The following is a 25782-nucleotide window of genomic DNA, read 5'->3' as shown; positions in this document are numbered from 1 at the left end:
CAACTTTTTCTTTTTTTTTTTTTTTTTTCCTTTTTGCAAGGACTGGGTGCGAACACATTTACAAAGCTGTTTTTTAGCATTAGTGTGCACTCATTAGCCCTGGCTCTAAAGAGGACCCTCCCCCGCTCCTACCTCCCCTCTCGATGCTACATTTGCCCTTTTTATGAGCCCTCCTTTTCCATTTTTTTTTCTCCCTCCCTCCTCTTCTTTCCTTTCTCTCTCTGTCTCTCCTTTTTTTTTTTTTTTTCTTCCCAACCCCAACACGGAAATTGAAACTGTATCTGGGCTTATCTGCAACCTCCCCGTGCATCAACTGCCGAGATGTTTAGACAAATTTTATGCATTATGCAGCGCAAATATCAAAACAGTTCTTGGCAGTGCCAGCAGAAGCCTCATTAAAAATTCCTTAATTAAATCTTCTTGCAAAATGTAATCAGTCCAAGGAAGGGGTTTTGTGTGCCTGCGCGTGTGTGTGCGGCGGAGGATGTGTGTATGTGTGCGTCTGTCAGTGCCAAGGCTTTGATTTGTGCCCTTCATGTTATGGCTTGGAGAAGTAATCATTAACGCCAAAGCCACTTTGGCTTTTCAAATGCTGTTTTTCTTTCTTTTTAAACGGAATAAACAAACAAGTGATAATCACCTTTCTAGTGTCGGCCCAAGATGAATCCAGGATGGGGGACATTGTTCTGTGGCCACTGAAACATTAGACACCTCCCTCCCACTGATGTTTTTGTCTCTGTTGCTGTGAATGAATTTTTAGATCAGTCGGCGGCTCGCGTGTTTAACGATTAACGGCAGAACTCGAGAAGAACCCGGCCTGATCTCACATCCTCTCTGCGTCACTCACAGCTAGTAACGCAAAGTTCGACAGAATTCTTCTTAACATTTTTATTCAGCCGGTTACAGTAAGAAACTGTCATCACGCTTTTCCCTCTTTCATTAAGCCTGCTTCGTCTTTTCTTAATGGATTTACCACATTCTCATGCCAGTCTACTGAATAAATCGCAGCATCAGTGTATCAGATGAAACGTTCGTCTCCGTTCCTGAGTATTCTTTTTTTTTTTTTTGTCGTAGCGGCACGTTGAGGGATTTGCATACCTGGCGATATATTTCTGGTAGAGGTTGATGTCGTCGCTGGCGGGTTTATCTGGAGGCAGACCATTCCTAATGCAACGGCAAACACAAAAGAGACAGGATTAATGGCGAGGTCGGGCTGCTTGTTGTTAATAAAAACAAACTGACACAATATTTACTTACAGGCCGCTCACAAACTTTGGACTATCAATATACATTTTCCTGTGGCATAACAGCGTTTTCATGTGCCATATGAATCAAGAGTGGAAGGTGCACACTTTGATGCATGGTCTCCCAACCAATGAAAGGCAAAATGCAGCAGCAAAAAGACATTAATCTTTTATGGGGGTATTTTGGTGAGTGCTCGTATGCAAAACTGGATAATGGGGATGCGGAGAAAAAGCTCTGAAACGGCCTTTTCTGATAGTCTCCGGGGGCCTTTGCTCTAATGTTGATGCCAAGTTGTCTCCAATCAGTCAGACGACTCTGCAGCTTTAAATGCATATGGATCTAGCTGATTGAGTTTCAGCTCAATCACGTTAATTTCAAAGCAGGAAATCAAGAGGAATTTATCACATTACAGGCGCCAGAGCGGGGAAACGTTGTTTGATTTTTGTCACCTGTGTTGTGATTCCCTTCATGGAGGCGGCAGCCTGTAGGATAATAGTCATAATGCATTATTGGTCCAGTTTGCTCCCTCTCAGCGAGTGGCATTTAGCTCCACACGGGGGATGACCTGAGGTTAATCTGGCCCAGAGGGGAGGATGCGCTGCCAGACATTCTCCCTAGCACCCCATTTCCTCTCCTGTATACAAGTACCAGACTGGATCAGTTAGCCAAGACTAAAGCTCCACTGAGCCCCAACCTGACAAAGGCCAAAGCCCGAGGGAGAAGTGCCTGAGGGCTCTTGAACAGTGTCTTTGATAGGTCTTGACTAACTAGAGACAAGGTCAAAACCAATCAAACAGACTCTGGGAGCTGTCTCCTACTAGTAGTGCACACAACTGTAGGTTAGCTCCCCAAACCCCTCGTTTGCTTCCTTTAAAGTGCACTCGTCAGGCAGTGTTGAGCTGGCCCCCGTGACTCGCCGGGAGGTTAGTCATGGCTCCAAAGTAATTAAAGGGAGAGTTGTTACACCCTAGCCAAACGAAGGAAGTCAGTCACTTTGCGATGACTGTGCTAAATCAGTCTCCGCGGAGTGCTACAGCGAGTAAACACTTCATGCGCCTTCGCAACTCATCATGTCGTGGATCTATTGGGCGCTATGCACTGTTTCACACTACATTCCTGTTGGCTGCTGTGAAGGTAGCAATTACCTTTGCGTTAGGCTAACTGACTCACAGTAGCAGTTAAGTGTATGTGAGCTTCACATTAGCTTCAAGGGGCTCCGCTGAGAGACTACCAGTGTATAGAGTACACACCTGTGAGCCTGGAATCTTTTCAACACACCAGGAAACTTAAAATTAGAATTTCAATGACAGGTAATGTGATTTAGAAGGAGGTTTTGGAGAGGCGTGTATTGTTGTTCTTCAAACTAACACCACATATCAAAGAATACTTTTGGATAAGAAGCTAACTTTTAAAAAGATTTCCAACATGAGACATTTTACCCACCTTGTTGGGAATATTTCATGAGAGTGTTGAGTTTAGAGGTTAAGCTTTATACATCATTTGTCACTTTTCATTTCGGCTACACTTTCTGCCATTTTTAATTGTCTTATCTTACGACTACAAATAAAACAAATCAAACCCACTGTGAATCCCTGGCAGGGTGCTTTCTTTTCATTTGAGTAGACTTACTTAACAGAGGAGACAGTGCCCGTAGTGATGGAGTCAGTCTTGGAAAAGCTGGACTTGAGATAGTCAGAGGCGTTAAAACTTAGGTGTCCCGCTGGGTCCATTGTAAGCCCCGGGGCAATGCTGGTGCCAGATGCACTTACAGTGGGTACCCCAGGAGCTCCAGGGTTCCCTGGAGCTGTGGCAAGCGGACTGGGCATCATTGAGGGTTCAGGGTTTCCTGGCATCAGCTTCTGAATTGTTCTGATGTCGTACTTGGAGGGGCGACCCACTTTGCCAGTCTTAAATGCGATGGCACCGCCCATGTCAGGGTTGCCCTCGCCGGGCTTGAAGAGGTGCAGGAACTTGACGTTCTCCAGGTCATATTTTGACGGTCTCTTGTAAGCATTACCATTCTGCTGCTGCAAACTCTCACCCATCTTCAGCTTCTGAATAAAGAAGTCATACTTGGAGGCTCTGGAGGCCATGTTCTGCATCTGAGAGGGATTGGGTTGCTGAGAATTACCCAGCTGAGGTGCTACTGGCTGTTTGTGGTCCAGGCTTGGGGGGTAGATCTGTGCCTCGGCCCCTGGTAGGCACCCGGAGTTCTGGAGCATGGTAGCACTCTTGTCTTGGGCCAGTTTTGAGTTGAGGTCGTCTGGTTTGGGTGGGGAAGCATGTATGGGCCAAGGTAGGGCCTCGCCGGCTTTCAGCTTCCGAATGTACTCATCGAACTTAGAGAAGCGGACGCGCCCCGAGGCCTCCTCACTGCCCAGGGATGAGGGGTCTGAGGTAGCGGCTTTTAGCTTCTCAAAGCTGATCTTCTTGGTCAGCTCATCCCTTACCTGTTGGTCATCATAACCAAACATTCCCAAAAGCTCATTGACGGTGTTGGTTGCATAGTCTCGCAAGGCTGATGCTTCTCCTGCAAGAAAAAAGAGAAGAAAGCTCCTATGTAACATGTATAATTCTCAGAACAGCCGCCATACTTTTTCTTTTTACAGTTGCTACCAGTAAAAGCTGAAGACTGAATGGAATTCTTCACTTTAAAACATGCATGTGTGTTTTTGTTCTTTTGAGTCATAAAATCTAAACCTGCTCAACCCCTTGCTCAAGGAGCTGTCATTGAATTAAATATTTTCATATCCATACTGACATTTATGCAGTAAAATCATGCAACAATGGCTCTATTGTTTATATGTTCATTGTCATGGTTTTGGCATCAAAGATGTAAATATGAACTATGTGATAATATAAGAGCTAATAATATAAAATGACATCACTTTCTAGTCGGTAAATGCTTACACATATATATATATATATAACATGATGCAAAAATATTCTTGTTATTTTAGAGCTAAAGGCAATTTGACAACAGGAAAAGTGCTTCTGCACTGCAACCTACAACAAGTGTAAATGTTGGTGGATATATGTGTCTACAAACAAGCAGTTTGAGGTGATGCTCTTCCTGTTTTGGTTGCACTGTAAGTGAGTCCTGCAGAATTTGCAGAGGTCTGTACCGAAGAATACGCAGAATATACAAACTTTTTTTTTTTCTGTTTTTCAAACCTCATCATTTCCTTGTTGACAACACGATTCAAAAGATACACTTGAAATCAATACACAAATTCTAGAGATTTTCCTATTTGTGGCACAAAATGTACAAAACGTTTAACTGCCTATTTTAACATGATGACTGATGCTCAGTGTTATTAAGTGTCAGGATTTTAAGTACTGTCTGCAGAGAAATTATGGCATGTTAAGTGCATTTCATTAAATGCCCCGTGAAGCTTGGAGCAAGATATTTTAAAATAACGTGTCTGTCGAGTCACCTTCAAAAGTGAAAAAGAACGAGTCCTTTCCTCTTTTTACACATTTGCGAACTGAAACATCACTTTCATTTTAAGAGTCCATTAAATTGGACAACTTCCCCAAGGACGGAGGCGAAATGTAGTCAATGTATAGTTTAATTGCATTATGTGGAGATTAATTCTGCCCCATTAACTTCCATCCAGGTTAGCACAGGGGGTCAGAGAGTGGGGAAAAGGGAACGATGATTTGGCCTAAAAGCAGTGGAAGAAATAAGAGGAACAAGGACATAGAGGAAATGTTACAGGGAAAGAGTGTGACAGAAAGGAAAAGGGAGAAGGACGAGTGAGGCGGCTTGTGTTTGCACCTCAATTCCAAAAATGTCCTGTTATGTCACTTTCCATATTAGGCGTGACACCAGAACACAGATATGCTAGTAATGTTCTGGACGATAATTTCAACTGGGCCATGTAAAACCTTTGGCCTTCTTAACTGAAACCTTGGCACAGTCACAAGCCTTTTTTTTTTTTTTTTTTTTTTTTAATAATTCTGTTTATTCCTGTTTCCATCACCTGATAACACATGAAGGGGTGTAAGGTAACACCACCAACCACCGAGGTAATTAATACCCAAATATTTCTGCTCTTGGCTCATATTTCTCAGATATTGCTAAATCAGTCGCCGTGCCCCTGCTTTTCACATCTACTGCGCAGCGTGTAAAATAATCCCCAAATTTCCATTCACTGTGTTGGGGTTGTTCCCCCGTTCAGTGGATCAGTATGAAACAGGATCCGGTGGATCGAAGGTGCATGAAAAATTTAAGAGAAATAGATCAGATATTTGAGAGGAAATACCAACGTGTTTGCCACAGATCATTTTATCAACTCTACCGTGTTTTTACATGTACTAAAACCACAGGCTGACATTCTGTATATACAAGTATTCGCTGTGTAGAGCAATACATTATTGGATACTTTATCTTTCCTTAAGCTGTTCAACTGAAAACTATACATGGTTTCAAAATTACTAGAAATACTGTTGTCATTTGGGTAAACTGATTCGATATCGGTGTTGATGACGTTAGTCCTCAGTTGGAAGGCATCTCAGGTCACAGTATATCGTATAGCTCTAAAGTTAGGGCAGACCCACCCACACCAGTCAGAGAATGGAACCATGCTTTACTGACTGAAGAATAATATTCAATAAGAAAAGGATAGAAGTCAATGGTTGAAACTATTTTTTTTTTCTTTTTACTCCCATGTGCTGTTTTTTTTAAACAGGTGTCAAATAAAAGGAAACATCTGCAGTTTTAGACTCAGTTTCAATGTACAGTCAGCCATGCCCCCCCTTCTTTTTTTTTTTTTTATATTTGCTTAGTGTATTATCACCTCCCGTAAGAAAAAAAAATTAGCCGAGTCTTTTTGTTCACCGGTGGTGCCATGTGACGTGCTATCAATGGAAGGCAAATGATTGGACTTGAAGGGATTATGACTGGGAACCGACAGGAGATAACCTTTCTAAAACACCATGTAAATGAGTTTTTAACACGAACACTGTCTGGCTGCCTCTTAATGATGCCATGTGACACCGGGTGGGAAGCATGGTGTATGGGTTAAGGTGAGACTGGCCCCACCATGCGCGTTACACGCCAGTCCTATTATATAAATAAATAAAATCGTCCAGTTCCTCTCCCTCTGCTCTGTCTTTATAGAGTCACTGGAAAATCTGAATCCTAATTTTGACACTTGAGACAAGCAAAGAAAAGAAATCCATGGCTTGTCTATGTTTGAGGCAATTAGGCGACATTTTCCCCCGGCAGATATGATAACAGATGGACATTATATCTCCTTTTGTTGACCAAACATAGCCATCAGTGGGGCATAGCTTCGCTGCTCGCGGGACTAAGAGGCAGAGGTGTTGCTGATGATAAAGATGTATGCTAGTGGCTATATATGGACTAACCTTAGAGAGTCTAAGTTTACAACCGCGCATAAAAGTTGGTAGCCATTGGGTCAAAACGTGTTTTCAGTCCTGCCAGTGAAAGGTTTGATCGAAATTCTTTCGAAAGGTACAATTATTTAAAAAGCTATTTACGTGCGCGCCGGGGGGAATTAGTTTAAGTGTTTTTTATTTAAATGGACAGTAGTATGCTAATAAAGAGCCGCTTTGAATAAATGACATTATGTGCATTTGTTTGGAGTAATTTGTCACACAAAAACACTACTGCGCTTCAAACTTCCACGCCGTTTGGTTAGTTAATTAACAGGCAGTAAATAGAGAGGGCTTTGAAATAGCTTGAAATGAACAATAACCTTTTACAGTGAACCCAGAATCGCAAATGGAAGTCATGGTCAAGCCCGTTTGATCCATCGCTATGAGCATCTCTGTCATTGCTTTCATAGTTTTTTTATTCATTGTTTTTTTTTCCATTGACTGGCTTATGAGGGCTAATGCGACATCTAAATTATCTAGGAAAAGTATTCTGGGGTTTTGCACTGATAGGAAATCCGCACGATGCCTCAATGTGAGGAGTTAAATGTTTTGAAGGTCGCAGTTTCTCTCATTGATCTTGCAATGTTTGTTAATTACATTGTCACTGATGTTGTGAGAGATAATTAAGCCACTATGTTTATATGCATAATTATGTGCACTCCACATCAGCCTTTGAAAGACAGCGGCGAGAGAGAGAGGGAGAGAGGGAGGAAAAAAATGTTTTAATTGTGAGCTGAGGAGAAACATGGCAATATAGATGCCCTAGTTACAATCAACAAAGAGCAACTCGGGGAAAAAAAAATAAATAAAAATAACTCTAAAGACAAGATTTGCAACTGATGCAGTACGCTCTCCCCGCAGTCTTCAAACACCGGCTTTGTTTTTTGAGATTTAAAGTAGTAAGTGAACCAGCGGAGGGAAAGGTGTGGGCCTGCTGCACGACTAACGCGAGTAATCCATATTTACAGACAGGCTCTTCTATGACCATGAAATAAACAAAATGACTAATTAAAACCACAAAGACTTCTTCATTTGCCTCTGAAATGAAACCTGCTTCGTTTTTCTGAGAAGCCCCTGCCCCCGATTCAGCGTGTGGCCAGAGCCGCTGCTGTACAGTTGGTGGAAAAGAAACAGAAATGTCGACAAAAAGGAGCATGTGAACATGACTCTGAGGTACATACCTAAACCTACATGAAAGCCCAAAAAACTGTTAAAGTGAGGTGAGCAAGCACAAAACAAAACTTGTTTTTATACCGCAACAACCGGTCTCACCTGCAAATTGCTTCTTTTTTTTCTCTCAGTGTCTGTGAAACGGGCTTTATCTATTCATATAACCGAGCTCGGGTGCTTTTTTTTTCTTTTCTCTTTTTTACAGCTCTGCGTTTTAACTTCTCATGCACAAGGCCAATCTCTCCTACAGAGCGTATGCGTCTAGTTTCAAGGGTCACAGAGTGTATAACACTAAACGGCACTTTCTTGAAAGACTGTTTGTGCCGTTAACACATACTCATTCAGAATGACTGTTGGAAGTCTCTGCCAGCTTTATCTGCTTGATAATCAGTGAATTATGCTGAGGGAACATCACGTCACAATTAACAAACAAAGGTTATTGTGAGTCATTTATACGAGCGCAGGGTAGTCAGGAATTCACGCAAAAAAATAAATAGCTGCATGAATGTTTGCGAGACTACTTTCACATGCTATACTTAAGTGTGATGTGGCCCTGCAATATAACTTCCTTATTTTAAACTTTGACAAATGATCTGTTGGATTTGACAACTGCGCGGACAGCGGGGGGTGGCGGGGGAAGAAAAAAAAGTAGAAAAAACAAAGTCCTCAATGAAAGACTCTGTGTAAAAGAGGAGCTTGAGGCAGTGGCTAAGTTTAGTGAGCTTAGGGAAAAAATCAAAGACTCAATATGTAATCCTGGGTGTAATATGAAGCTTAGCCTGGCCCTGCCATGCGCTCTTGGCCCTCAGCTGCTGGGAGAATGCATAAACGCCTAAATGCCTTACGTTGCGAGCCAACTCCGTTTATGAATTTCTTCGTACAGTTAACCACACACACAGGTTCCTGTTTTCCCCCCACCGGCCTGCCAGTTGAATCTCTCTTTAGAGTAATAATGTCACTGGCTATTCATAATGTAACTCTAGAGCGTCCGATAATGGGCACACTTAAGCTTATGTGGATGTGGCAATGTGACCTCTCCTCTATCTAAGTCTTTGCCCCTTAATGCTATAGGGTGGGACGTTTTGAAGGGCAAAGTCAGTGTTGGTTTTAGTTACTGATTGCATAAAAATGGCCCAAGTATAAATCAGAGCGTGGCACACAGATGGCTGAAGGATACCGAGCGGAGGACACGTTTAAAATGTACCTGGAGAGGAGAAGGGAGCTGGGCGACTCTGGGCCTCGCTTGGCTTGGTGTAGGTGTCATCTTTTGAAGGCTTGTCTTCGGTTTCTTTGTTGTCATGGTAACTGCCATCTTGAGAGGCCACCGAGGGCTCGGCCTCCCCTCCATTGTCTTCCTCATCGCTGCAGCCTTTGGGCTGTATCATGTACACGCCCTCAGGAGGGCCATCTTCATCATTCCTGACTTTGAGTTCATGCTCCTGCTCGTCATCGGGAGCCGGCGGCTCGTCGGCGTACTCGCCGTTGACCCACTTCTCGATGGCCTCGCGTCTCTTCTGGTCCTCCTCTAGGCTCTGATTCAGGCTCAGGCTCTTTGGGAAGTTGGTCTCGTTGTCGTCGTAGTGGGAACTGCCACACTCGCTGTTTTCTGCTACGCTCTGGTCTCCCTCGGCATTCTGGGAGCTGCTGTCGAACACCACCTGGCGGCTCAGCTTGGCACAGATAGCATTGAGTTTTAGGCCACCTTTCCTTTTGGCGGCCATCTTGGATTTTCCTGAGGTCGTTTCAGTGCATAAACTCCTTTCAGCTGATGGAGGCAAGAAAAACAGAAACACCGGATTAGCTAAAACAGTAAATATCACAAGTATGCGTGTCACAGTTTAAGAAATATATCTGTTTACTGAAGAAGCGGTCTGTTTTAAGTGAGGGCTAGGCGTGCTTTCAGTATCACCAGATACAAAGTTTGACCCAGCAGTTGCATGTCAGTAACTTGTACTGATTTTGAACATCACAACGGAAAAACAAGCCGACACAGACAACAGTGACTGCTGCTATTAATAACATCCAAAAGCACTTAACAATAACAGCACAACACTGGAAGGACACGCAGAGAGATACTGCGCATATCTCTCTAAGTCACAGTTCTTTGGTCAGCTCAGAGTTTGACGCGGAGGTGGAAAAAATAGAGAAAAAAAAAAAAGCACAAGCAGCTGAAACCACAAGCAGATAGGTATCAGACCCCCTATGGTACTACACGAGGCAAATACACGGCTACATAATCCCTCACATGACAGCGCTATAGACACACTGTGAAATGTTATCTTCACTCTCACCTCAAGAGGCTGTGGTCCTGCTACTGAGTGGGGGGCTGCACAACATTAAAGCTGTCAAGATGTAGAGTGAAAACACTGGGCACTTTTTTTGGGCTTTTCTTGGGCGTGATCTCATATCAGCTATTCAGCTTAGAGATTAGATTGCAGCTGCGTGGGCTGCTGGTTTCACTTTATTTTACATGAAATAAAATGTCATCGAGATAAATGAAATTGCCCCGTTTTATATATCTTAGTTAACAAGACATTATATATCTTCTCACAGGGTTTAGGGGTGGGGGGTGGGGGGGATTCGCCCCCAGCGCGGCCTCTTTGAACAATAGCACATGATAGAGTGTGCTTTGGGGCAGGAATGGGTGGCATTATTTCAACCCAAGTGGGGCTATCTTTATAACATGTCCTCTGATGAGGCAGGAACAGCTGCCTGTGGCATTCCATATCCAGAGCTGCCTTTTTAGGGCAGAAACTGCGCTCTGTTACCTTTCACTTTATTTCCAGAGCCACCAGAGTTCACCTTTCAACAGCATTTCCTCTGCGATTTGTAAATAACTTTTAAAAAGCAAGTGGGAGGCGTGCGAATGGAGCTGTATTTAAGATATTGAAAAGACAGTAGAATCCTTAACAGTTTTTTTATTTAGTAGCATGAAGCTGTGAAGCTCTATTAAATAATAATAATGATAAAAAAAAAACTTTTACACGCCATGCCTCAGCAGCACAGATATTTCTTCCCATGTGATGCAGCATCGAATCTAAACTCAGCCACACTGTGGTTAAAATAATGCACAGTGTTGACTTACAGACACGCCGCCTCGGTGGAGAAAAATGCGCGATATCGGCGGCAACAAAGTTCTATCCTAAAGACTTAATTCACTTTCTGTATCAATGAGTGTGAGCCTCTTCATTTCTCGCGCCCCCCCCACCCCACCCCACCCTCCCACCCACCTCCAGCCATAAAGCCAAGCACAATCATGTGTGAGCCATTGCCGGCATTATGTAAATCACGTCGGCGCAACATAAAATCCTGTTTTCATTTTCTTTTGCAAAGCTGTGGAATCATTAGAGGATATGCAATTTGAGGGAGTTTACAGATCACCCCGTCGGCAGACAATGCACCCCGCGCTACCCACACATGCTTTCTCAGTTACTGTATTTACATTGCGGGCTTCCTCTCTGAAACAATGACTCCAGGAATTATGTAGTTTTGAGGGGGCCGTATATCACAGACACATTACTGTACAATTTAGTGTTAGACAATTGCAGGCGGGGGTGAAAGGGTCAGCTTCTAGAAGACAGCAATTTTGAAAAAAAAAAAAAATGCATCAGCTGGAAAAACTATTAGGAAGTGGAAGACATAAATTTTCAAGTTTTTTTTTCTTTTTTTTTCTTTAAAGAAATACTCTCCAAAGGAAGATTGAGGTCATTTGGGTGTTGCTGTGGAGGTCATGCTTTCTGTTTACTGCGTTCAGTATTTCATGCTTTAACTACCGATTTCCTTTCTATTGCAATCTGGAGCTCCTTGTAGGAAGTGACCCCCGCACGGTTGTTTCTTTCCATTAGTGCCTATGCATGTGTGCTTTTCTGTTAACAATGAGGAGCACGGTGGAGCACCCGAGCGGGCCTCAAACTGAATTATCAGACGTCTTAAGCGCACGCTCGTTGTTTTTGTCTTTTCAAAGGTAGGGAGCGTGAGTTGGGGCAAATTAAACGTTGTGAACTTCCCATGAGGAGGAGCGCGCCTTGGTTGAACGGCTTATGGAAGCAGTCTGAGCTGCTGTTCGTGCCGTGGGTTTCTGTCCACGGTAGCTTTTTTTTTTTTTTTATTTGCCGTTGCTTACAATAAGGATTGCTATGGCAACGCTAAGCTGTTTACCTCAAGTCGTTTGTGTGCATGATAGCGTACAATGAGATAAAATCAGCGGGGACCTACATGAAAGAACAACTTTTCCCTCTGGGAGCAACTCCCCCACCTCCGTGAGAGTCCAGTAAGCATTCTGCCTTATTAATGAATATCAGAAAGAAAAACAACACTGTCACATGCATCGGACATTATTTACAGTCTGTTTTAGCTTGGTGTGCTAATTGTCAAGGAGGAGACACCTCAGTAAGCACTGGGAGTTGGAAAAAAACAGGCAGGTTTGAATTTGCGCACAACAGCTGAAACTAATTTTTCCAACTGCTTATGTTAACAGTGACATTATTTTTACTGGAAACAGTGCAGGGCCACAAAGGAGTGCCATATAGTGTCTGTATAAGGCCAAAACCTGAGGAAAAAGTCAAGAAACTATTTTGAATACATTCGGACTAGGTCAGGTTCTTTTCATCTTCAGTCAAATTTGAGTGCATCGGCGCATAAGAGCGAGGTCTTTCAGGCCCTGGTTCTTCTCAGAGCCGCATGACAAAGGCTGCGTTCGAGTCTAGCACTCCCGCTCTGACAGACTAACGGCTCCACAGCTCTCAGCCCCACAGGTCTTGTTGGTTTTTGATGCAGAGTGTCTGTTTGTGTGCCAGAATGATATCACGCCCAATCAAGTGGTGTTTCAAATCCTAATAACGCTGTTGGAAGTGCATTATTTGTGTGAACGTGCGCCGACTGTAATCAAGGCAGCTACGGGTAAAGGATGTGGGAGTTAGCGATGGTCGTGACTGGCAAAGGGTCGCGGCGTTACCTCTCTCTGACACACAAGACGAGGCAGCTCAGGTCCAAAACGCCCGCGTAATCATCTCGGGCGAGGAGCGAGGCCACATGTGCAACATATAGAAAATGAAATAACCCGACTGTATTGTTAATTCAGGGAGCAGCGCCGCCCCATAAACACGGCAACTCCCTGCAGTGTTTCAGTTTGAATGGAGCGAGCACACAGGAGGGGTCTGTATATAAGAGAGGTAGATATTACCTGTTTAAACTGAAGCTTATCTCTTTAACTAATCAAACACAGACACAGGGCCTGTTGTAGATTCCTGCTGAGTTCCAACATGACTGACACGGGGACAAACCCCCCCACCCACCCACACCGCAATATCTCAAGTTAATTAATACAAACAGGGTCTGGGAGAAGTCTGTTCAGCTCAGGATTATTTTACAATATGCAAGCGAGAGTTGCAGGAGCTCTTAAAAATATATATATATATATATATAAAAAGTATAGTTCTAACTTTATGAACCTTTGGCAGATTAATCGACAAGGCTGCAGCTCCCCGTGTGTAGCTCAGTGAACCTTTCATGTCTCAGGTTCTCCAGGGAGACGTATGTGTGAGCGAGACATTGAGTGTGTGTGTGTGCGTTTCAGGGAAATCACTGAGCCACACGGGCAAACATACACAGACGCACCAGAAAATTAACATGTTTTTATTTTTGTAAATTTACGGCTTGCAGGAAGAGAATGTTTTCCTCTTCTCCCTCATTCTCTGCCCCCCCCCCCAACCCACCCCCCGCCGCCCCCACCTCCCGTGCGGTGGTGGAGAGGCTGCGGCAGCCGCAAGGAAGTCAAGCGGAAAGCCACTGATGGACAACTACGCCACTGCACCCAGACCCCAGCATCTGGCCCCTCTCTCATTTTTATTACAGAAGAATAACAATAAGCAGGTCGTCGACCCCGCCGTGAGATTTTGCCACAGTTTTCTAACAGTCGGTGCAGCCGATGCTGAGAAATTTCCATTTTTCCGCATGCATATTTAATTGAGTTTTGTCCCAGTGGTGCGGAAATGATTTGTTTTTTGCTCTCTGTTCACTTGACTCCTCTTCGGAGTCGCTAACCCTGATTAAGACGTTCCCGTTAATTTCCCAGCGCACACCTTTTTTTGTGCATTAATGGTTCTGATCGTCTAATTAAAACTTCTCAGCTCGGCTGCTGATCACCGCTCGTTGTGCCTCTGACCTGAAGTTTTAATTGCCGCATCAGAAGCGATAATAATAATTTTGAGGTTCTGATGATTAAAAACAATGCCATTGCCAACTAGTTGATAGATGGGGGTTTGGGGTGGGCGCATCTGAGGAGAATTTTATGCAGGGAAGGGATTTAGATTTAGAACGGGGGCTGTAAAGGCTGGTTTACACTACCAGGGAGCAAGGGAGGTTCAGGTGGGGGGGGGCTTCTGGAGGTGATCGCTGACGGGAGAGGGTGGCAGAGCGTATGGAAATCTCCCAGCCCTCCTCTCCCGCGCAGTCCTCCTGAAGAAACAGGTTTGGCTGGGACTGGGAATTAGCTTTCCCCACCTCAAATCTAAATCTGCCACTGACTGATCCACTTTGGAGCTCTACTCACTTGGCAGGTTTGCCAGGTTGGGGAAGAGAGAGAGAGAGACGGAGAGAAAAAGAAAAGAGCACAAGAGAAAGGACGATAAAGGCACATAAAAGATGACGACACTCCAATGCCTTCTGCTTATTTTCATAAAAAGATAATAGAGCAGTAGGCACGGTACAAAAGGCACATTGTTCACAGAGCGGCTGAATGAAAAAAAAAAGGAACTTGTTGTCTCTGTCATAAAACATGATACCGATGAGGTATATATGATAAGTTGATTACTGTCAAAACAGGAGAAGTGAGTTGCCTGTGATCTTCTTTGAAACGTACTTTCGCACTGTACTTTGCAGATCACACAAACTGCAGTAATGATAGGAAATGATTCAAGCATGAAGAGATAGAGAGAACGAGACGGTGTGCCTGGGAAACTGCCACCAGCACCAATCTGTCACATTTTGTTCTTTTTTAAAACGCTGGATATCTATTGATTTTTTTTCTTTTTTTTTTTTTTAGGTTTCAGTACAGGATCGATGTTTAGCTTCAGAGCTACAGCACACGCGTGCGGGCGGACGCACACATACAGTTTAAACACACACGGAAACATAGTCAGCTGTCTTCTTCCTCCCTCCCGTCCGCGTCTCTCACAGGTCTGTTTTATTATTAATCAGTTGGTTGCACATATGCCTGCTTGTTTTCTTTTTTATTTTCTATATATATATTTTTTTTTCATATCAATAAAGCACTTATTGCTTCTAGTCTGGAACGTGACCTTGCACGTTGTCTGCTCCCTTTCTGGGGCTGCTGACCTTGAAGGACCCGTTCGGACTATTTCACTTCGACTCCGTCCGCGGGCTGTTATCAAACACGAGCCCTCAGCCAAGTGCCACGCTCCCGTCACACCGCCGCAAAACACAAACAAGACACTGCAGGACAAAGGCAGACACAAACAGCCCCTGTAACGCGCTCGGCGCAGGACAATGGCTCAAGAAAACAATGTATATTTCAGGCGCAGATGGAGGAGGAAAGACACTGAACTTGAGGGCAATCAGGCAGGAAAGTAGAGATCTGAGGACAAATACGCCCTCCGGCTTCATCACAAACAGGGTAATTATGGTATTTTCCAGAGCAGAGGACAAGCAATCTAAAATGGACTAAGGGAGAGGAAAAAAAAAAAAAAGAAAAAAAAAAACACTCATCTGACATGAGTGACAAGAGCCATTGTGACAGCTACGTACCAAAACAGCCAACTTTTATTCAGTTTGCTGCTTAGGGTAATTCACGGGACACACGGCTAACTTGTTAAAATTGTACATCAAATCTGGACTCACAGCTGGCACCAGATGATGACTTCATCCGTGAGTGTGTTGCGGGGAGGCCAAAAAAAAAAAAGAAAGAAAGAAAAAAGTTTTGCTTTAAAAATGCGCAAAGTCCCAAGCTTCCACCGGCTGAAACAAGGGAAATTTATTCTTGCAGCCTTGTTGTGAAGCTCATGTTCGGTTTCAAGACGCCAGGAGTGCAATTTGATAAGGCAGCCGCCATGGTAAATGAGCAGACGACCCCTGTGTCCCTCCCTCATGGCTGCTGCGCTTGGCGCGGGGAGCAAGGCAGTGTGGGTAGTACAGTGGAGAAGGGGGCTCAGCGGTGCACCTCTCAAGGGCCCTTGAGCTAATATCTGTACAGATTAACTGCTTCAGTTGTATTTTGGTCACGGGGATCTCTCTTTGCCTTTGTGGCTTGTTGGCAGGGAGAAGGGGACTGAGTGTATGTGTGCGTGTGTGTGTGTGTTGGTGTGTGTGTGTGTTGTACACATCAACTGTTAGATGAACACTTTTGGTTTTGTAGTGAACTAAATGGCCTGCTCGCCTAAGAGGTCAGCAGCCACCAGACTGGCACGTGTCACTCCGCGTTATTGTCTTCGAGTTCATATTTAATTCACCAGAATCCACAACTGCACTGCTGAGTAAGTCATCGGCACCTTCTTACCATTACAGACACCCTCTATCTCTCCGTAGGACACACCACACACACACACACACACACACACACACACACACCGTCAGTGTCAGTCCTCCAGGGTAAACTCAGCACACACTGCTCCATTAGTTATCAATTAAGTCTGGAAATCTCCACCTGGCTCATGCACACACACACACACACACACACACACACACACAGGCAGGCAGGAGGAAGTCGGCACATGTCTACGTGTAGCGCCCCTCTGAACAGGAAGTTGAGGAGAGCGTGCCTTATTTGACTACGAGAGTGGGTGAGAGAGTGCGCTTGTGTGTCCGTGCGGGTGGCACTTTTGTCCGTGAGGTTAACCTTGATATGAGGCCCTGTCAGGCCAGATAATGTCAATCAATGACAAGCCCTCACAGATAACCCCTAATGTGAAGCCTAAAAAGCAAAGCTGTTTAGATCTTTAGACATGCCCCCTTTCACCAGCATATGAATTGCATTACAAGGAAATGAGCTGTGGCATTTCTTTAATAAGACTCTTAAGACATTTTGACAGCATATAAGGCCGCTGCTGTTGAGAAAAAAAAAAAAAAATTAAATAAAGCCCATGCTGACAAAGCCTTCTCACACGAGGCAGTGTTCTGATGGGCAGATCCCAGTCCCTGTTAAGTAGAAGAGAGGAAAAGACAAGAAGGGAAGGGGGGGTGGACCTTACCCTTCTTTTTTCCTCCAGCTCCCAGGGACTTCTTAATTGATTTCCAAGGTTACGTTTCAAATTTGTTTTTCAGATACGAGGGCCCTCGCGAACGAGAGCGCGAGTCAATGTTTTTCAAGCAATTTCCCTAAATTCGGCCCCGGTCGGGAATGTTTGCATCAGATCCCGCTGACCTCCTTTCCCGTCCCACCTTCCTTCTCCCACTTCCCCGCTTTGCTCTTTTTTCTTTTTTTCTCCTTTCTCTTTCCCTCTCTCCTTGAAGAGAAAGGAGGAGGTGACATTAACCCAAAAAAAGCATGTATTTCCAGACAGGATGCCTGTGCTGACAACATCGATCCCTGGCCACCATTAAAACATTTGCTCTGCCTGACAGACTTTCCTCTTTTGGACTTTATATGCACTAGAATGAATCACAGGTGCCCGTTAAAATGTCATCCCGGGCAGCCCCCTCCTGTACCTGTCCGAAAAATCTGCTTTTCCAAACTCCTGCTTTTTTACCACATTCCGCACTCGCGTCGCTCAGGGTGCGTCTTCTGCGAGAGCGTTATTAAATTTTGATCAGTCTTTGCAGGGCCAGGGGAGGAAGCGATGACAATGAGAGTTCCTGCTCGTGGGATTTACATTTTTTGGACCCCGTGGCTGTGAATCCGCTTCACGAACTTTGCTGTGTTTTACTTTTCTGACAAGCAGGCTGGAAGTGACACACATGCAGCGTGAAGTCTCTTTAAGGTGTCTTTAAGGTGCCTTTAAAGTGCTTTATGCTGCATGCGTCTGTGTGTGGTTAGGAAAGTTGTGGGTACTTGCACAATCCACTGTAAACATATGTATATGTTAAGTGAATGTAAGCAATCTGAAGTCGGTGTACGTGTGCTGCGCGCCTGTTTGCACGGCTGTAGACAGCAGGGCATTGTGCTCTGAGCTCTCCTTCTGCTCTGCTGTGTCTAGTGGCTGCAGGTCATGTCATTTGCTCTGAGACACACATTGTCAAACACACACACACAGTGACAGTTCTACACACTCAGGAGAAAAAATAAATAAATAAACCGCTCCACGAGTGAGGATGATAAACACTGGTAACATAGTGAGCTTCACCAGTGGAAGCAGAGCTAAATGTGGCAGTTTTCACCTAAAACATGAACGTTCATGTTTCTGGGAGTTCAGTGGAGTGAAGAATGCGCTGTGGCTGAATCTGAAGGCGCGATAAAACAACACTCACAATAAAGGGGGGGAGAAAAATATGAGAAACGATGAAACGAGCAAAGCTGCTTAACAGGAAAAAAAAAAAAGTATGCTGCCTATTTTGGGCCTCAGTATACAAAAGGAAGTGCTGCTAAGTTGACTCAAACAAATAAATTTGCTTTTGATAAAACCACAGCTACTACTTTTGCATTCTACACCAAACCCACTTTGTTTCCTGCGTCTTTATCTTCATGACTTGCCACATTTGTGAGAAGCCACTCAGTAAATTGTCAAGCACAAACAGCTGAAGGTTTTTCAAATGGCGCACTGTTGACGGCTTAAAATGTAATTTTATTTGAAAAGTGACAGGTTAAAGGAGAGCCTCAGAAGCGTGAGCGCGGCACGCTCGCCTATTTGCGCCGTAGCCAGCTGCCCGTTTTACATTTCTGCAACATTAATATTCCTCTTATTATTATTTTAAAGTGAAAACGGATACTCTGTTGAAGTGCAAATCTGATGAATTACGGGAGCAGATTGCTGCTATTAATTATTAAAACCTATTTTATAAATATTCAGGTCTGTCATGCATCTAATAATGAACGCTTTAGAGGAGGTTACTTCCTGTGCGCATCCTAATGTGTCAGAAATATCGCTTTTAATCACGCTCGTGTCAGCGAGTGCGCCCAGGTTTCAACCTGCCGAAAAAATCCACCGAATCAAGGAAACTCAGATGGCCAACTACTGTGCTCATCACATCTCTTCCGCTCTCCCCGCTGTTTCCCGCGATCCAGACTCGTCTGCTGCCCCGTCTAAAGACACGGCGAACACCTCTCAGCTCCCTGCTGCATTCTTACCGCGGTAATTTGAATGGAGAATAATGCATCGGCAGCACTCTACCTTCTGGACACACCTAGTCCCAGCGCTACTGCTGCCATATGCTGTGTTGATACATATTCATAACACTTCCTCGTGTGTTCAGTGTCTGCGAGCAACGAGGCTTAAATGAGCGTCTCGCAACTTCAAATGAGAAGAAGAGGGGGGAAAAGGAAGAGAAAAAAGAAAAAAAAAAGTTGGACTAGTCGTCCTTTATTCCCTCTTTTCTTCTTCTACCCCGCCACCTCTGCAGAGAAGACAACTTTGTGGGCGCGGACAGGTTGTCCCAGGCGGTGTTGAGTTTCGGGGAGTTTCGTCTCCGAGAAGCCGCGTGAGCCGTCGTCGACGGCTTACAGTAGAGTTGTGTAAACTGTCAGGTGGGCCGGACGGTCTCGCTGCTAGGACGAGAGTGAGCAGCGCCACGACCTCTGTGCACCCCGGCACTATTTATGCTGCGCGGGGCATACACACACACACACACACACACACAACTAGATAGACACGCACTGAGACGCGCACACATGAAGAGCACTCTAAGATTAACGCTGTCAGAGCTACAATGATACCCCTTCATTATCTGCACACGGGGCCTCCTTCATGCGCTTGCTTGCCTCACTGTCCTCTCCACAGCTTCTCTGTGGAGGTAGTAATTACTAAAGCTAACATTTCTTTCTCTGTGTGCCTCCACTTCCCCGTCATTTCTTTCCCCTAATACGGTGCTCTCGAGTGCCCTGCCAGCTTTTTTGCCAAATGGTGACACAGCTGAAGGTACGCCAGCGTCGAACTCCGTGTGTGAGCGTTCCGTGCATGCCGCATTATGAGATTATTTGGTGCCCAGCTGATGCGCAATAAAGGCTCGGCGCGGCGCCGCGTTCGCTCATCTGGGTCAAACGCTCGCCTCGGTGCAGCGACGGAGAGGCGCTTGATGTACCGCTGCAGTATCTGTTGTACTTTACATTGTTGATGTAACAGGAAGGGATCAGAGAGATGTTCCCTCTTTCATGGCGTTTTTCATTACCAGCAATGTTCTTACTCTTTAGCTTTCTTCTTCCTCTCCCACTGGAGCTGTGGCTTTATCAAAGGTGATAGCTTGCTCAGGCGCATTTTCTCAAACGTCTTCTTCAGCCCAGCCATTTCCCAAGCTGCTCTCGGGTAAACGTCACTCATAAAAACTGGGGGGAGATTTGATGGCGAGATCAAAAAGAAGGGAAGGACAACAAGGAGAGATTGAGGGTGGTGGTGGTGGTGGTGGTGGGGGGGGGGGGGGTAGGAAGGATACCCTCCTCCTCCTCCTCGCCCGCTTGACACCAACGAAGGCTGAGGGTAATTCCTCCAAGCGGGGCCCTGTGTTTTCAGACGCAAATACAACAAAACGCGCGGCACTGCCATGAGACATCAAAATGGGCGATTTTGACTTCAGAGGGTCTTCAGATGCTTGAGGAGTTGTCAGTATCGGGCCAGTGGGACTGAGCAGAGAGAACAGAAGGTGCCAGCAGGCTGTTAACAACCAATACGGGAACCACGCCAGAAAGACCGTCTCCTCCCAAAATGCCAATCGGCACCAGATCACTGAAGGCTTCCACCATACTGCAATATCCCACCTGAGCACTTTCATCTGCTGAAAGTTAAATGGCTCGAAAGTTTGCCGGCTGCCGTACGCCGGCCATTTGTCGCACCACTTGGATAAGCTTACGAAGAGTCAGTCATTTCCACCAGGCAGGCAGAAAGATGAAAAACAAACCACAGCACAAAGACTTTTTTTTTTTTTTTTTTAGAGCGAGCGGAGCTTCAACAGGTGCTTGAAAAGAAGGAATTTTATGTTCTTTGCCTCACAGAGAGATTTTCATCAGCAAATCAAAGACGCGCTTCGTTCTTTCGAGACCTGAGCTGTGTTGTGACACGCTGAGAGGGATGTCCGCATTTTCTCCCGTGTTGTTCTCGCTCATTCTTGGAGCATTAGGCTCACTCTAAATAGCCCCGAGGAGATTAGGCTGGCTCATATACAAATGCACATTTCTTCTAAAACCCACTCCACGAGTGGGCCAAGGAGATCGGCGCAGGAGCCTGGTGAGGCGGTAGTCAGAGGAGATTCTGTCACGTATAAATCAGGCGCGAGGAGGAGGGAAGAGGGGCCGGGAGGAAGAGCGAGAGAGAAAGGCTGAGGCAAAAGACAAACAAGTGTTGGCTCTGCTATATGAGTTTAGTTAGCTAGAGAGTTAGTGCATGAGTTATGGCTAGCGAAGGACTGAGGGACGCTGTATTTATGAGGGGACTGAGTGAGTGTTAAATCCCTGGTAAGAAATAAAGTCGTCCCTGAGCGAACAGGGGAAACATTTCACTCAGTCTAAGAGGTGCCTTGAAAAAAAATGAAAGCCATCCCTCTTCCAGGGGAAGCACTATTCTGTATTCCCTAAAATTGCTTTATTCCTCAAAAATGCCATACATCACATTCAAGTGGACTGAATCTCATATTTGAATAGAGAGCAGGATTCAGTGTGAGTGTGTGTGTGTGTGTGTGTGTGTGCGCATAATATCAAGCAAGATCCCGAGCCAAGGAAAGGGAAAGAATCTGATTCTTCTAAAATTGCATACGGATTTTCTGAGGGATCTTTGGCTAAGAGGGGCTGCCAAAACACACAGTGCACTTGTTGCAGTGCAAGGGTTCATCCAGCAAAACTTTTCCACGGTGGTTCCTACGGGAAAACTGAGTGTTTTTGAATTAAAACGTCAGAATTTGGCAAATTAAACGAATGCACCTTAGCATGTGTAGACCCACCGTGCGCCTAGCTGCACGCCTATCCATCATTCCTTTTTTTTTTCCTCATTCTCACTAAAAACTTCCAGTGTTTCCGAAAGTCAGAGTTAAGAAGCCAGAAACAAAGGGAGGGGACTGGCCAACGGAAAAGGAAAAGCTTAACGCTGCACTTTGTCCACATCCAAGTCTAACTCAGACCACTCTTCAAACCCCTGCAGTAGTAATAACAATTATTACTTAAAAAGGCAATATTTTTGCATTAACTTAAAAGGCTATATCTTTTTCTTCCCCTCCAGCCTGTGCGGCCTCACTTACCCTAAGTATCTTCATAAATCACCAGTTACTGTTAACATGTACTCCACAATTCAGTCATCAATCTCCTACCAGGTCAGAGTGAAAACAGAGGGGGAAATGTCTGCTTAGTAAAATGTCTCTCTCGTGAATGCTGCTACCACCACCCACTGATCCAAGACACACACACACACACATACACACAAGCTGTGCGTAGAGCAGTAGCACACACACACACACAGAGACACGCGCACTTAAAGAACAAACACACGCGCCCGGCACGCTGCAACCAAAGCAGCCCTATGGGACACGGGAGCGGTTGCCAGATCGCCACGGTAGCGCAAGCCAAATTCAATTCTGACTTCACCTTTCACTCTGCTGGTTCCATTTGTTATAAAAACAAATAAACAGCGAGCGCGAAGTTGGAGTCGGCCAACTTCTGCCTCAACAAGAAACATCAGGCCCGGGCTGCAGCGGGGAGGCTGCTCGAGAGGCAAACCCCCACAGGGCCGCATGTAAATCTGTGTTTATGTTCACAGACACTGTATTTATTTAACCAAAATGGAGAAAATCTAATTGCACACAAGGAGGATTATTCCTCTCGGAACCGTGTCTCCACTGGGGAGAAAGGGACTCTTTAGCCTTTCTTCATCAGGCGGTGTTTACATCAGCAGAGTGGAAAATCCCTCAGACGACAAACCTCTCCATCACAACATCTGCATGTGAAGAGACAAATCAATCTAGACCGCAAATTACCTCATGACAGATCCGAAAACTTCTGCAGCAGACATCAGAGACCGGCGAATTTAGGTGCTTTTTAATAATTTCTATTTAAGGATTCAGAGGGGAGCATTTAGAGCTTTGATCTTGTTAAAAGTCAATAAAGTATTTTTTTATTACAGACTGTATATAGTTGAGATCAGGCTTAAAATATTCGGCTTTGAAGTAAAATTAATTAAAACAACAATATATCTCTGTAAGTGCTGTAAAAGTTTCAAGTTGTACAGAAACACAAAGTAAAGGCGTTACGGGTGAATTACAGAAAGCGAATAAAGGTATTTGTTCCATTTGTGCCACTTTCCACTATCGGAAATGAAACTGTAAAATATGACAAGTGGAAATATAAAGTGCTGTAAGGCCTGGCTAAAAAAAAAAAAACAAAAGAGAAAGAAAAAAAAAGTCAAACACAAAACTTTTGAAGAACAAAAAGACGAATGTCAACGCATCAGAGAAATTATTTCAGTGGACTCAAATGTGCATATGTCCAGAAAACAAACATTACACCTGCCACCTCCCTCCTCACCCTCACGCACCCTCTCCCTCCCTCCCTCCCTCCCCCCTTTCTCTTTCTTACTGTTTCTCTCTCTCTCTCACACACACACACACACACTTTGACACCACCCACCGCATCACTACACATGCGTAGCAACTGCAGGTTGTAGCTAACCCGTTGATCTCGAAGTAGCACCCACACTCTTCCCTGTGTGTATGTGTGTGTGTGTGTGTTTGCGTGAGGGGGAGAGCGACAGAAAGAAAGAGAGAGAGAGAGAGAGAGAGAGGGGTGGGTGGGGGTGGGGGGGTGGAAGAGAGAGAGAGAGAGAGAGAGGGGGGAGGAGAGGAAGGAAGGTGTGTGTGTTTCTTACCTGGCAGCAAACCGCCCTCTGCGCTCTGTCTCACCTCTCCCTCCTGCCCTGGAAGAATTCTCTCCACAAAGCAAGGCATTTTCTCCACAACTGCTCTCTGCCAAGGCTCTGCTCTCTCTCTCTCTCTCTCTCCCCCTCTGTGTCTCTCGTTCTCTCCCTCCCTCTCTCTCTCTCTCCTTCTTTCCTCCTCTGTCCTCTTCTCCCTTGCTGTCTATCTCTCCCCTCCCGCCTTACCCTCCCCTCCTCCTCCCCCACCCACCCACCTACCCACCCACCCCACTCTCCTCCTCGCAGATGTCTAGGCTGTGCAAGTTTACCCACTTTACCAGTAGGGGTCCTTCATCGCCCTTCTCCACCCCACAGCCACATGGGGGAATGAAACGCACACACACACACACACACACACACACACACACACACACACACACGGGCCCCAGGAAGAGAGAGCCACTTAACGGGCGCCCTCCTGTCACTGCTACAATGAGAGCCCTGCGCAGGGCAGCACGGCTGTAGGAGCTGTGTGCATGTGTGTGTGTGCGTGTGTGTGTGTGCGTGTGTGTGTGTGGAAAAGAGAAAGAGAGACAGGTGTGAAGAGGGTGGTGTGCACCGGGAGCTGCCCCTCGGCCCTTTTCCAGCCCCGTTCAGCTCGGCCCGGCCCGGCCCGGCCCGGCCCTCGCTCCTGGAGTGTAGTACAGTAGAGGCTTGCTTGCACACACACACACACACACACACACACAAAACACACACACACACTCACGGGCATATGAGCACACAGATTGACTTACAGTGGGTCTCTCCGAGCCAGCAGTCAGAGCGAGCGAGAGCGAACGCGAGAGAAAGGGAGAGAGAGAGAGAGAGACTGTGGGCGCTCACAAGCACACACACTTTCACTCGCGCACACTACACAGCCACACACCGAACAACTGCTGCTGTTTGCTACTGCTGCTGTTGACAGTGATAACATGTGCTTTGTGCCCTATGTATGCATCTGTGTGTGTGCGTGTGTGTGTGTGAGAGAGAGGCGGGCGCGCGCGTAAACATACACACATTCGTACACAAACACACACCGCAAATGCCTATCGGCTCTCGCGTTTCAGGTCCCCGTTCCGTAGTTTTTTTGTTTTTAATTTAAAAAAAAAAAAAAAGAAAAAAAAAAGAAGCCGGCGCTCATCGACACCGGCGTGTTAGATTTGAAGGCTCTCGGCCGGCGCGCAGTGGGGAATTTCTAGTTTCTCTCCTACTTGTGGGGCACTTTTCACATCGCGATATCAATACTGAGGGAGTATTAGCTGTCCTGCTGAAGGATTGTCAGATCTCCGTCTGCCTGTGAATAAGGGCAGCGTCCCCCCGGGAGAGAGTCTAAGTAAGCCCGTAATTACCTTTTGTATTCCACGCCATGTTAACAACTCAATTGAAAAGTAAAATAAATAAATAAATACATAAAATTAAGTTAAGGGAGAATGAAATTATTGCATAAAAGCAGATATAAGAATGCGATCGTGTGGATTTTAATTGAGTGTTAAGGTGCAACCAAAACTGAAGCAATAGAAAGGAGGAAGATTAATGTTCTACTGAACTTGATGCCGTATTTTTATCAAATATTGCCCAACTTTTATGGGGGTTTATATTACAGCAAAGAACTGATCTTGATCGGGAACTCGTGCTATTAAAGTATCAGAACAGTAATTATCAGGTCGAGCTTTGCATGAGGACTTGTTTTTCCATTTATATTGCCGCCTGGAACAGGATAAGGGTATCTGCGTTCAAGACGTGATATCCCGGACCTGCTGTTGGTATCATTTGAACAGAGGGTGGATCACCTTTATTTGAGTCAAACAAAGCCTTCTAATGACACAAAAATAGCAGCCACTGCTTGACAGACGAGGCTCCAACGCCCAGTCAGACTTGCCTTCAAAACGTTGACAAAGAGTAATAAAGAAAATAGGATGTTAAAAGAGCAGGACACGGATGTTGAATAAAGCCACCAGAAAGTGTACAAACTTACAGTCGTGATAAG

The 25782-nt window shown here is 45.2% G+C and overlaps 1 protein-coding gene across 7 annotated transcripts in view; it reads right to left on the bottom strand.

The window, feature by feature from the left end:
- The window catches only part of casz1 (castor zinc finger 1), a 77049-nt gene that overhangs the window by 24673 nt on the left and 26594 nt on the right, over window positions 1–25782 (bottom strand). For 5 of the 7 annotated variants that reach the window (XM_047583669.1, XM_047583710.1, XM_047583688.1 and 2 more), the window contains exons 1-4: window positions 23766–23956; window positions 9026–9586; window positions 2875–3775; window positions 1099–1164 (exon numbers count right to left, since the gene is read on the bottom strand). In XM_047583669.1, coding sequence (XP_047439625.1) covers window positions 1099–1164; window positions 2875–3775; window positions 9026–9586; window positions 23766–23844 — 1607 coding nt within the window. In that variant the 5' untranslated portion in view covers window positions 23845–23956. Of the gene's footprint in view, window positions 1–1098; window positions 1165–2874; window positions 3776–9025; window positions 9587–23765; window positions 23957–25782 lie in introns of those variants that run through there. The other 2 variants (XM_047583716.1, XM_047583704.1) reach the window with 2 other exon arrangements.

This window comes from Mugil cephalus, chromosome 1, assembly GCF_022458985.1.
Source record: "Mugil cephalus isolate CIBA_MC_2020 chromosome 1, CIBA_Mcephalus_1.1, whole genome shotgun sequence".
Taxonomy (NCBI): Eukaryota; Metazoa; Chordata; class Actinopteri; order Mugiliformes; family Mugilidae; genus Mugil; species Mugil cephalus.
Note: the sequence above shows the minus strand (reverse complement) of the source record. Positions and strands in the feature narration are given on the sequence as shown.